Here is a 13594-nt window from a genome sequence, read left to right as displayed (position 1 = left end):
GCATATACTCAAAAAGCGAGGGAAATAGCAACTTCCTGTTAAACAGTCATTTCTTTTATGTGCATATTATACTGTTCTGCCAGCACGCTTGGGCAATTGTTTCATACATGTTATATGATCAGCATTTTCCATTAATTGATAATTGCCCCAGGTAATTTTTAGAAAAAAAACTAAAATAGCAATTTATTTTGCAAAGTACTGTTTGCTCTAAAACCAAAGGAGCAAATAAGTATGAAGAACAAAAATCAAGTTGGGGGTTTTTTTGTAGGCAAAACACAGTTCTTCCACTGGATTAAGATGTTTGAAATAGCTTCCTGGATAAAGGTACTGTCTGGTCAGCCAGAGCAGGGCTGACATGTGCAGAGCTGGAAACGGAATGACATGCTTTTTTAATGCGTTAATTCTGCAATTTGTAGACGGAGTATCTTGGCATAGACAGAAAAAAATTCTGCTCATTTGCAGACACACTTAAAGTTCTTGGAGAATTTTTCATAAACAAGATTCGTGGCAATTTTAAGACCTGCTGAACTTCTAAGGCAGTCACGAGGTGCATGTGGACAACTCAAAAAAATAAGGCCCTGTTTCTGATTTTTGCAGCCACACGTTTCAATCTTGAGACGGAATGGAAGAACAATTACCCCCGGTTGCGAGAGCTTGACAGGGTAAATCACACTACTGCTTTCGTTGGTGTGCTACAAAGGGTTGAAGATTATGAATTAAAATTTATGGCTTTTAATTTCATTTGTAAAGGTTTCTTAAGGTTAACCTAAAGTACTGACATTTCAAAATGTTAGGATGGTGTAAATGACTGTAGGGGAAGGAAATGCTGTTCTTCAAAATTGTGGTACTTCAGCACTTCAGTACTTCACTCTTCTAGCGTACAGCTACCTGACCTAACTTGCCCCCTGGGCTAGATCAGTGTTTCTTTGTGATCATGATAGAACTGGCAAAGAGAAGTTACATTCCCTGGTCTTTCAAACAGAGTAACAAAAAAACCGGGATCTCACTTTCTAATTCTTTTATAGAGATCCTGAATATTGAAATGCCATGCCTGGACAAAGGCATGCAAGAGGTTAGGGGGGAGGATGTATGGTAAACCAGGGTTAGCTGATGATATGCACACACATTGTTCAGAGCATGACCAGGAGGTATCATTTGGGGCTTAAAGGCCTTAAGGAAAAGGTTTTGGATTTTTTAATCTTTTTTATGGAAACATGATCAAACTATACTTACTCTTATTATTTCCTTTTGCACAGAATGAACTGTTTGAGAAAGCAAAGAATGAGATTCTTGATGAAGTCATAAGTTTGACTCAAGTAACACCAAAGCACTGGTATGGTAATTTTTTCTGTTTTTAAATTTATTAGGAGAAGTTTGCCTTTAAAATAGAGTTATAGTAAACAACATTTTCAAATATAAGCAAGAAACTGTTTTTCTTGGACAATGTGTTGTATTCCTGTGATCTGTAGCCTTGTTCTCTGTGTTCCTAACAAATTGAATGTGCACCTATTCATCACTTGAGTACTGGAAACCATCACATGTGTTACAACTCTCATTTTAGGGAGGAGGTGCTTGAGAAAACTTTATGGGAAAGGGTATCTACTCATGTGATTGAGAACATATACCTGCCAGCAGCACAGACTGCAAACTCAGGGACATTTAACACCACTGTGGACATCAAACTGAAGCAGTGGACTGATAAGCAACTCCCTAATAAAGCAGTAGAGGTGAGAACTTAGTTATTTAGATTTAAAAAAAAAAATTACAATTTAAAATGAAAGCATAACTCCAGAGAAGGAAGGTGATGTTTGAATAGCTGACTGCAGTTCTTTTAACTAGCTTATATGGCAGAAAAGGCTGGCACAATCTTGATGTCCTGGAACCATGTGGAGCAAAAACATTGTATTTTGCTCTTTTGGTGAATTTTGCCTATGAAAGAAAAAAAAACCTAATTTTGCAAGATTAACAAACCCCTCAAGTAGGTATTTTCACATTTAATAGTTTTATGCAAATTTAACGGGATTCTGCTTACTACAATACAGTGAAGCAAAGTTTATTGTTGCTTTTATTAGTACTGGATAAGGCAGCAAAGGAAAAGTCAGTGATTTATGCTTGCATGTTTTTTTCTTAAAGTCTTCAGATTTTCATACTTGGAAGAATTGTAATAAATGTGCCTTTATCAGCTGGTGCATGGTATAATGGTCCATTTCAGGAGGAATTGTTTCGTAACTTTCCAGGTGGCATGGGAGACTTTGCAAGAAGAATTTTCTCGTTTCATGACAGAGAAAAAAGGAAAAGAGCATGATGATATCTTTGATAAACTGAAGCAAGCTGTCAAAGAAGAAACTTTTAAGCGACATAAATGGAATGAGAGAGCAGAGGATAGCCTGGTATAATGTAGTGGGTTTTTTTGCATTGAAGTGTTTTTATTCCAGTCGAATAATCAGTATTTTTGCATTCTTTTGCAGTCTTTTACAGTCATTCTATAATCACAAAATGACTGTTGTTGTGTCTGTCTCACCTTTTCTAGGTAGTGTTTTAATTCAGTGTTTCTCAATTAATTTCATTATTTTCTTCTATTAGTTATTGCCCTAAATAGTATCTAATAAAACTGTTTTGCTTGATTCATGATCATCCTCCATAACCCACTGGCTGTGCAAGGGCAGCCTGGCGAGAATTGCTTAGCATCAGCTTATTTATTCTGTTCAGTGTAGCCACATAAAATAACATAATTCCATTTCCATCTTTATAGATTCTGTAATCCAGAGGGATTTAGTATCTTTTGCCTTTTTTTTTTCCATTCTTTATGCAGGCTGTAGAAAAGAATTAGAGGCACACGGAAATAATTTTGGCAGTGCTTTGAAAGGTGCCTCTTGAATATCTTATGTATGTCCAATATAATCTCAGCAGACATTAAAAAATTGAAAAGAATACTAGGAATGGGTTATTAACTAAACCCTGAATAAATGATTTACTGTGTACTGAAGTGACGTTCTGTGTTGCAGCGGGTGATCCAGCACAATGCTTTAGAAGATCGGTCAATATCTGATAAACAGCAGTGGGATGCAGCCATTCATTTCATGGAAGAGACGCTCCAGAGTCGGCTCAAAGACAGTGAGTGGTGTCATGTATTCCACTCTTCTTCCCTTATTAATCTGAGCCAGTCTTGATCTAGTTCACTGAAGTGCAGCCTTTGTATCAGCCCAACTGACACAGTGATGACTGCTTGCAATGGTACTGATACTGATAGAAATATTTAGTAAAGTACAGCCTCTCACGCTCTTGCTCTTCAAATGAGGCAGCTGAATGAGAAGCAGTAGAGATCTGTAGAGTCAAAAAATGGTCTAAATGCACGTGTGGGAGAACAGGATAAATCCATGGAAAACGGTTGCTCTGTTTATGGTTTCTAGCATTATCAGTTTTGGTGCAAGTTGCAGCCAAAGTAAGATTTGAGGGGTCTTTAAATGCATGCTTTGGAAACCAGAAGGGGGTGGGGGGTCTCAGTAGAGAGATATGGGTTTTATGTACTTGAAGTATCTGTTGGTTGGAAGTCATTTTAAAACTTTAGTGAAACACATCAATCATTGTTTGAAGTGAAAAACACCTGATGGAACTCAATGTGGTGTATTTTATGTTCTTCAACACAAAATGTTCATTCTTGTTCATGTACCTAATTTTGAAAGTATAAATTTGGCTGGTTGCATATTTTTTGTTTGATACTATCATACCTCCTTTTTCAGCTGAATCTGTTATTGAAGATATGGTGGGTCCAGGCTGGAAAAAAAGATGGTTGTACTGGGTAGGCCGCACCAAAGAACAGGTAAAAGGAAAAAAAATTGTAAAGAATTTATAGTTTGTTACCTTTTGGAAACTTTGATAATTACTCAATAAATTTTCTAAACTACCAATTGTCTTCACACTATTTAGATGGCTACAAAAAAATCTCACTTGTCATTTCTTTAAACAGTATGGAGAATTTAGTATACTTTTTCCATGCTCCATCTACAGAGTGACTTTGAAACTACTTTCCATTTTTCAGCTGAATTACGTCTTTGCTATTATGTCATTGACCTGTGTGTTGAAGTTCTTGCAGTAGAAAGAAATCAGTGGAAGCAGGTGGAAACTGGGCTATTCTCTTCTATACTTTTCATGCCTGCCTTGTAAACAGAAGTCACATGCAGTTTCCTGTCGCACTCTATTCAATTAGTATGCGGTAGCGTTATCACGCACATCAGTCACAGCTGTATCTCCTGATTGGCCATATTCATAACATCTCCTTTCATTTGCTCATACGTTTTGGAAATTTCCTTTGAATTGTAATTGCACCTTTTGCTGGATGCCCAGAGATGATGGGCTTTTTATATTAATTTTTCTAGATCTTTCTCTAACTGATTCATACTTTAAAGAAGTAAGCAGAATTTAAAAGGATAGGGTAAGAGGTAATTGTTTCAGAGAAAGGAATTTTACAGTCGGCTATTTGCAGCCAGCTATTGGAGCAAGGTAGTGACTTCAGCCCGTATTAATTGACTTTTATGAACAGCAGCTTAAGGGTATGAATCCATGGAAAGTTCCTGCTAGCTAATAGGCAAAAATTACAATTCTCATCAGTGTCACAAGTGGTGAACCCTGCTAGCAGATATGCATGTAGGGGAAAGGGGTCTAATACCTACAGGGTTTTTTCCCACCCTTCTATTCTTATTCTGTATTTCTGTGTATAATGAAAAGGAAAAAAAAAATAAATTGACAGTGAATCATCCATTAAAAATGCTGTATTTGATGCATCTTTGCATAAATTCCTTTTGAAGTAACTTAAAAGTAACAGTTAATAGCGTCAAAGGTTTTTTCAGCCCTTGCTTATTAAGCAAATAAGAGTGTTTATTGAGGAGGTGCTGATGATCTCTGAGTCTCTAACAATAAATTCCAACTAATCATTCCTATCCTAGAATATTCGTAATGAAACAAAAAATGAACTTGAGAAATTAATCAAGTGCAATGAAGATCATCCAGCTTATCTGGCAAATGATGAAGTGACGACTGTCAGGAAGAATCTGGAAGCAAGAGGAGTAGCAGTGGATCCATGTCTGGTGAGATCCAGAATTTTAACAAGACACATGGAAGCCCCCTGTGAACACTTGAGTGTTTTCTAGATGGCAAAGAAAGGACTCCATCTGAATCCTGAGTTTGTAATGCAGATGTTTCCAAAGAAATCACTAAGTGACTGCTTGCACGCGATTCACACACTTCTGTTGGCTGGCAGACAAAGGCTGTACAGCACTTTGGAATCTGTCAGTTTAGACTGGAATCAGAATCTGCTGAGCAGATTGTCTTGCCTAGGTTGTAACAAAGCTTGTTAGAAATTTTTGTTCAGGTGTAATCAAGGCCATTGTGAGCAAGTTACAGTAAAAACATACTATCCTAAAGCTTTCAGTGTGTTTGTATGTGAAGTTTGCAGTTCATTGGTACAATGAAGAGACAGATTTTTTTAAAAAAATACTTAGAAAAAGGCAGGATTTTTTTAGAGTGTCCCAAGGGATTCTATTTTACATTTGTAATGTTCTGGAAAATGGTATATCTTATTGCAGTGAAAGTCCCTTAAGGGTAATTAGACCTCTTATCTAATTAAATGTGAGATTTTAAATAAATGAGAATTCAGACATTAATAAGTAAGAGATGTAGATTTCCTATCGCAGTGGTTTATTTTCTGCAGTAACTTTGGCTACCTTTGCACACTAATACATGCACTTCTTCTAGGAAGAGGAGTTTTTATACTGTCTGCTACTCCTTTCTTGTACAGCACTTACCATTTTTTATAAAGGTCACAGTAGTGATCCACATCCTCTGCATGAGGTGGCTGAGTGCAGACTGAGGTTTTTTTCTAGCTAAGCAACTGGTTTTCCTAATTATGTTTTATGGATTTTCCAGAGAGGCATCTTGATACACATATGTAATTTTGAAGAATCGAAACATAATAAGCCTAATCAAGAAAAGTTATAAATGTTTGTTTACGTAAGACCCATTAAATATTTCTCTACGCTTTAATCTGGTTTAATTGGTAAATTAATGGGTACAACTCAAAAATGTGTTCTCAGTGTTAATATAAAGAATGTTTTGTAGTATTTAATTTAAACGTGTTTTGGCTGCAGACAGAATTTTAAGCATTCAGCCATGTGCATGGAAGAGTAGGTTTTTAAATTGACAAGTCATCTGTAGTGTTTGCCAAGTGTAACTAGCACATTAATCACGTCCCAGTTGCAGACAAATTGCTAAGAAATATTTAGACGTATGTTACATGATAGCAACAGTGGAATTTGGAGTTACATTTTAAAATTAAATGCAGTCATTAATCTAAGCACGATAGTGAGTGCATGTATTTATTTATTTAGTCAAATTTAAATATTCTTTTCCTAGATTAAAGACACATGGCACCAAATTTATAGAAGATACTTCCTGAAGTCTGCTTTGAACCACTGCAATCTGTGTCGAAGAGGCTTCTATTATTATCAGAGGCATTTTGTGGACTCGGAGGTAAATTGAAGAACAGATGTTCTTCATCTACACTGGTGTTTTGCCTTAATATTTCTATTTCAGTTGAAAAAAAAATTCTAAAAATACTTCAAAGTAGCCTGACCAGATAACTGGTGATCTCAGATACATTTTACACAAGGCTTGTAATAGATAAAATGCCATGCTGGTGGCAATTATGTAAAATGACCACTAGGTATCAGCCATGACCTAAACATCTGTTTCTAATCAATGTGTATCCAAAATGCATGGTTAAAACCACTTGTGTACAGCTGTTGATATGTTGTTGATAGCCATTTCTCCTGCTTTCCCATTGATAATTACTTACTTCACTTATACAAAAAAATTCAGAAAGCATCCCTATGGATTTATAGGAAAACTGTGGTCAGTAAATATTTATAGTTAGCGCTTAGGACCGTGTGTGTTCAATGGGAAAAAAAAAAAATAACAGCTATGGAGTTTCCAACCAGGTCTTTATAAATAACTTTGCAGTTTTGTGAACCCAAGCTTGTTCAATAAATGACAGTATTCTTCAAGTCACACAAAGAATACTTTATTTTCTTACCATTATATTTTAAATCAAAGGGAAATTGCTGGAAAGGCAGAGCTCCTCACTTTGTTTTTCTCTTAATGAGCCATGAAGCCGGAAATCTTTGTTAGTTTAGAAACACCTTTGCCTGTAAGAGATAAGGGAGAATGAGATCACCATGTGGAGAGCTGCCTCTTCATGAAACTTAAGCTCCTAATCAAGTTACTGTCTTTTTTAAGGTGTCCTGATGTGAACTTAACGCTCCCTCCTACCATCCTTGCAGGTGTAGAAACTCTTCTGTTGTTAACAAATACAGCCCTTGGCCCAGCCCTGTCTTCAGAAGCATTTGTCATGCAGGGAGTCACAGCCTGGAGCACAGCTGTTGTCTCTCAGTATATTTGCTACCAGCAGTGGTGTTCCCGTGAGCATTAGGTTACACTCCCCAGCCTGCATCAAGTGTGTGCCAATTGTTATTCCATGGTTTCCCATGATACAGCTCTTCTGTTGAAAACAGCAGACAGGAAGGTGATGCAGTGCGTTGAATAAGGCTGATGTGGTTCTCGTGAAGTATTTTTAATGTGTTTCCTTGTTACCTACACCAGTAATTCTGTGGGATTTTTGTGGAGATCTGGATATGAGGTTAGAGTTGCTGCTAAAAGTGTAAAGAGACATTCTTGTGGGTGTAGGATGTTCACTGGACATCAGAGGTCTGACACCACAGGTTCTGTCATTCCAGCTCGAATGTAATGACATCGTCCTCTTCTGGCGAATACAGCGAATGCTGGCAATTACAGCAAACACCCTGAGGCAGCAGCTCACTAACACTGAAGGTAAGGCTCAGGCAGTGGAAGGGTTTGAAACAAAAATTATCTCCTACTAAAAAAGTCATCCAATAATAGTTTTGCTGAGAGAGAAAATACCCTTTGAAATTTAAAAATCTTTCTCAAAGAATTTCCATTCTTAAAAGGCCCAAAGAAGGGGCGTCTGTGTTCAGAAGTTTGCCTTTTTACCCATCAGATTAATAAGTATGGTAACATATACTGTGTCTCCAACAGACCTTCCCAGAATTTTGTCACTGGAGTTGCAAAAGTATTGCCACTCACTTTTTTTTCGTTGCTTTGTTGTTCAGTAAGGCGCTTGGAGAAGAATGTGAAGGAAGTGCTTGAAGATTTTGCTGAAGACAATGAAAAAAAGGTGATGCTCCTAACTGGCAAGAGAGTTCAGCTTGCAGAGGATCTCAGTAAGTAGCCGCTCTACAGTGTTTTGGAATGAACTTGAAATGAAGCAAATTCTGACCACTGTCCCTAAGAATATTCAGTGTGATGTGGGTTGTTGGTGTGCTGGTATTTATTTAATATCATAAAGATTTTTTCTTAAATATGGTCAGATCTTACTGATTCTCTGGGTAGTATAGTGTGATAATATAATTTACACTAGAAGTAATTTCACTTAAATAAATACATTGAAAAAATGTAGTTAAAACAGAGTACTCTTTAAAGTAAGAATCCCCTTCCAGAGGGATTACAGTTGCTTTGGGTAACTCAAAAAGTGCTCAAAAACCATTAGGGTTTTATGATTAATATAATAAGATTTTACACAGTGAAGCTTTTTAAGGTGACAGTCCAGGTTGAGGTTGTTTCCTGTTGTCTGCCTGCACATCCAGTAGGGTTTAGACTGACTTTCAGCTGATGGGCCTTGTCTTGCACACATACCATTGTCTTTCTGGCAGCATTCTGCTGTTCTGTGAGATTTCCACCTAAACCCCAGCTGTGCACCTGGTCTGGGACGGGAAAAAACAGTGCTGTGCAAAAGGGAAAAGAAAAAAAAGCTACTGATAAATGAAGTTCCTGTAGTTACATAAATACCTGCATGTTCACATCACAGGTGACCATTTTTCTTAGACCTCTATTTTGTGTTTGATGTAGAAACTATTTTTTGTCTTAAAATACGACTTGGGATATTTAATTCAGAATAAACAGATTTTGTGATCAGTGTTTCTTCTTGTAATTAGGAAAGTTCTTATATCCAGGGTTCAGTGGGACAGAGAAGGCTGCAATAGCTGTTAGTTACCTAAGTACGAATCATATTTTTCATTTTTTTACATCCAAAATGTAATATAAATTAAATGTTTTGCTTACAATAAACTCAAAATCTAACAATTTATTTTTAATAGTACTGGTTTGGCTACACTGAAAATACTGTCTTATTGGAAGTATTGTTATTGAAATCCTAGTGAATTGTATTTGCTGTCCTTTATAAAATATGACAACATTTTGGAATTGTGAGTAGGAGCTTTGGTGATCTAGGGCAAATTGTCTAGGTTTTCTTGACTGATCTCTGAAACAGGTGCTATGACTGTTTAATTTTTGTGATAGGTACGTAATTTTCTCCAAACATCCTGTGTTGCTTTTGAAATCCTGTATCAACCTTTACATGAACATACTTTTAGTGTAGGTAGAATGTGTTTTGCAGCATAAGAGGTTCTCCTCTCTATATAAATGTTGATGTAAAATGAGCGGTAGCTGCATAGTAGAAATCAGACTTTTATTGAGGAAGTTCTCCTTTTCAAGCAGTGCTGGTTGCTTTATTGCTCTGAAGCTGGATGCTGATTATTGGGGGTATTTTTTCCTGTGCAAACACTGGTATAGAGTGAACCTTGGTGATTTTGATTTATCTTCAAGTATTCCATGTTTTAAAACAGAACTTAAAAACCCTAACATGCCCATGATGTTTAAATTAGCTGTGTCTTAATTTTGCACTGAAATTGACTTCGAATTTTTGCATTGGCAACTTTGCTTTTCCCCAGCCTCAGTAACAGGCTCCCATTTCAAAGCAGTGGCAGCTGAGGTCATTATTTTGTAAACTAAGCCTAGACCTGTAGGAGCAGCCTGTGTGTGTTCATAACCTGAGGTGTCAGTGCACTGGTATAAATGCTTCAAGCGTGTAGCTTGCATTTCATAAATTACTGTGTAGCAAAAACATGTCACTGCACTGTATTTCTTTAAATTCGGGAGGTCACAGATCCCACACACATTATTCTAAAGAAATAATTGTTACTCAATACAAAACAATGCATGATGACATGTTCTGCTTTATTGTACCTGTGGGAGGATTTTAAAAACTACTGCTGCTTACCTCTGTACTCAGATCAGCTGTGTTCTTTCTGCATGCTTTTATTGCTAAGTGATGTTTATGGGAATATGACAGGAAAAGGGGGTTTCTTTGCCTTTCCCTTGGTAAATAGAATGCTTTTCTAAGGTGCAGAAGTTGGTTTTTTTATACCCCTGAGACAGATTTTGATAACATAGAGCATTGAACTCGGTGATTTCCTTCTTGTAGCACTTAAAGTTCAGGACTGTCCTAAAGGAAAAAATCCTGACTCCTGTGGCACACATTCATTAAGTGTTGGTATTTTAATTAGGAAGGGAAGTGGTGTCCTGAATCACAAAGTCCAGTCTCTCTATTCCATGCAGCTGTGTTTATATAACCCAGCTGATTCGAATATCTTGAGCTCTGTCTTCAAATCAGTTACTTGTTAGGGCTCACTATTGACACTGAAAATGTGTTCCAGGATGTCATTCTTCTGGTGGTTACAAATAACCAGTCTATTTTTCAGCCTAAATTTGTATATATGAGGCTGGGATTCACTTCCTGATTAGAAACTCTACTTGCAAATGTAAATTATTTATATACCTGAGGTTGGGATGCCTCCTCTTGATGCTGATTATATGGGAACACTGTCTCACTGCTGTTATATCAGTCTTTTAATGGTGAAGCACTGAAAGTGTTTTATTGTTTATTCAGGATACTGGTTAATGGCTATTACTAACATGGGTGACCAAGTCTCATGATGAGAGCTCACACAGGACTCAAAACTTACTTCAGTGGGTTTTGTTGTCTGTGTTCTACAGCCTTGAACGGTACTTTAATCCTATATACGAATATTCTTTACAAATATGACATTTATGCCCTGAATCTTGCTGCTTCTCACTGTTCATATCTCAAGGTGTATTCTAGGTATTTCAAAGAGTGTAAACAGATCTTTGAAACAAATTATTAATTTTCTAATGTACTGAAGGTTGCTTTTTCTTCAGAAATATGCTTTAAATGTAATGTAAATGTACTCCTTAACATAAATGTTATCATGATACTTGTACCAGTGAATGCTACTAAGTTTATGGAAGTAAAGATGCTCTAGGATTAGAGTCCTTTTGGAAGAAAGGATCATAAGGTGCAAAAAGGGCAGAGGAGAATATTAACAGCTGAATTGGGAAAATTGACTTCAAAAATGTCCTAAAATGCAATGACTCTATAAGAGTGCTTGTACTGAAAGATACACCTGTGGTTGATGTATCCCAGTGTCCTGACCCTGGTGGTGAGCAGGCGTGGGAACAGCATAAGCATACAGTAGTACTTGCCTGTTATGCTCCCACAGCAGCCCACAATCTGTGGTTCCAAGATTTCCTAATCCTGAGGTAATATCTTTGTGATTAATAGGCATTCATGCTTTTTTTTTTTTCCTCCTGTGAATTTCTCTAATTGCTTTTTGAACTCATGTAAACTTTGGCATCTGCAACATCCTGTGGCAATTAGTTCCAGGGTTCAACTACACACTGTGAGAAAAAGTACTTCCTTTTGTTTGTTTCTGAGCCACCTGCCAGTTTCATTTGGTTCTCCTTAGTTCTTGCACTGGGAAAAACACTCAGTAATCTTTTTCTATTCATTTTTTTGCCATTCATGACTTCACAGATGTGTATGCTACCTGCACTTGATGTTCTTTTTTCTGACTTGAAAAGTTCTCGTGGTGTAGCTGCTCTTCGCATGGACATTGTTTCTTGGTTTCAATCAGCCTTGCCACTCTTTTCCTCTTTATTTAGTTCCACTAAACCCTTTTTGAGGTGAAAGAGCAGACCTTGCGCAAAATACTTGAAATGTATCTACATTATGGATTTATACGATTGTGTTATGATGCTTTCTGGGCTTTATCCTGGTGTTTTTACAGTAATTCCTTGCAGTCTTTTTCCTCTTTTGCCTGTTACTGAACAGTGAGCTGATGCTGCAGTGGTCTACCTGCTACTACTCCCAAGTTCTTGTGTGAAAAGTGACAGCCATGATATTTTTCTTGTCATGTTTTAAAGCTTTAGGTATAGTTGAGATATGTTTATTGTATTTTATTATGAGGGTTCAGAAACAAGAGTAATTTGCTATCTGTCTCTTACATGTCCAACTGGGTACTGTAGGCTTATTCAGCAGATAGATATTCACCTGTTTTAATGCAGTTGTTCACAACCTCCCTCACAACTCTGGGGCATTATTTTTGTGGAAGTTCTTCACCAAAGTTCTCTGCCATTTGCAGAACACAGCCCTGATTTGGATAACTTCACCAGTAATAGGAGGAATTACGTTTACTTTCCAATAGCTGCCTGCATCTTGATTGTGCTCATTGCTGAAGGACAAAATACTTTGATTTGAAATTTATATTCCACACAACTAAATATTTGCTTAACTACATCACTATCTTAAATATGCTGTGTTCCATAAGAAATAAAATGGGATAGAAGGAGCTAAATGTACAGTGATAAACATTAATTTTTAAAAGTAGAATTTCACAGGAAAGCCTCTTGGTAAGACTACCCTGTTTGTATTGCAGGCTTTAAAGCACTGCTTTGAGTTGGAGAGAAAATCCAATGGTGGCAAGTCAGTCCCTTCAAATTCCTGCAGCTGTTACACACAAGTGTGTGCAGCTCTACACAAGTCTTTTCCACTTGCTTTTTTTTTTTTTAAGATATTAAATACCCTTTATTTCTACAATAGCTTTGAAAATGGATGAGTCAATATATATCCTTTAATTTTATCAGTGATCTTTTGCAGTATTTGCAAGTTCGTTCTGTTTTCTCCTGTATTTGTGTTTAACTTTCCCACGTGAATGCTCCTGAACATTCATGCAGGCTGCCTCTGAAGTTACTGAATGTTTGACATATTATGTGTATTTTAAAATGGCAGCTTGGTTGGTTATTTAAAGATAATTATTTGAAGTTACACCTTCCCTAGAACGGTATCTTTTTAATTATGTTCTTCATTCTTGAGCCAATACTTTTTTCTTTTTTTTTTTTTGGAAAATAATACATAATTGAAAGACTTCAATTTCGACATGAATTACGTATTTTCTGCTGTTTTATTTTGAACGCAAATGCCAGACTGGTAATTTCAGCAGAAACACCTGATAGCGCGTGGATAAATCTCACCTTTCTGCGGACTGTTTGTACCGTGGTGACTGTTGAAAAGGTTGAGTTCCCGGTAGAAGGCTTCCCGGAGCCGCCTCGCTGTGTGCCGGCCGTGCTCCGTGTGCCCGGGGCCGCTGCCGCTGCGGGGCGCGCGGTGGCGCTGAGCGGCCGCACCGAGACCGTGCATTTACCTGTCCTCGTCCCTCGGGTGCATTTACCCCCTTGTCCCTTGTGTTCCACTCCCCTCGGAGTTTTCTGGTTTGTTTGTACGACGTGGAATTGATGAAGATTGTAAAGGACGGTCTTTTTTTTTTTTTTC

General features: G+C 37.2%; 1 protein-coding gene across 4 annotated transcripts in view; it reads left to right on the top strand.

Moving 5' to 3' along the window:
- Nucleotides 1-13594, top strand: part of OPA1 (OPA1 mitochondrial dynamin like GTPase) — a 48524-nt gene that overhangs the window by 21269 nt on the left and 13661 nt on the right. For all 4 annotated transcript variants that reach the window (XM_040073739.2, XM_040073737.2, XM_040073738.2 and 1 more), the window contains 10 exons: nt 598-662; nt 1257-1333; nt 1562-1727; nt 2238-2390; nt 3006-3114; nt 3741-3820; nt 4944-5084; nt 6409-6525; nt 7788-7881; nt 8181-8291. In XM_040073739.2, the coding sequence (XP_039929673.1) occupies nt 598-662; nt 1257-1333; nt 1562-1727; nt 2238-2390; nt 3006-3114; nt 3741-3820; nt 4944-5084; nt 6409-6525; nt 7788-7881; nt 8181-8291 (1113 nt within the window). The remainder of the gene's footprint in view (nt 1-597; nt 663-1256; nt 1334-1561; nt 1728-2237; nt 2391-3005; nt 3115-3740; nt 3821-4943; nt 5085-6408; nt 6526-7787; nt 7882-8180; nt 8292-13594) is intronic.

The sequence above is a fragment of the Hirundo rustica genome, chromosome 10 (assembly GCF_015227805.2).
Source record: "Hirundo rustica isolate bHirRus1 chromosome 10, bHirRus1.pri.v3, whole genome shotgun sequence".
Taxonomy (NCBI): Eukaryota; Metazoa; Chordata; class Aves; order Passeriformes; family Hirundinidae; genus Hirundo; species Hirundo rustica.
The sequence above is the reverse complement of the archived record's forward strand: the minus strand, read 5'-3'. Positions and strand labels throughout refer to the sequence as shown.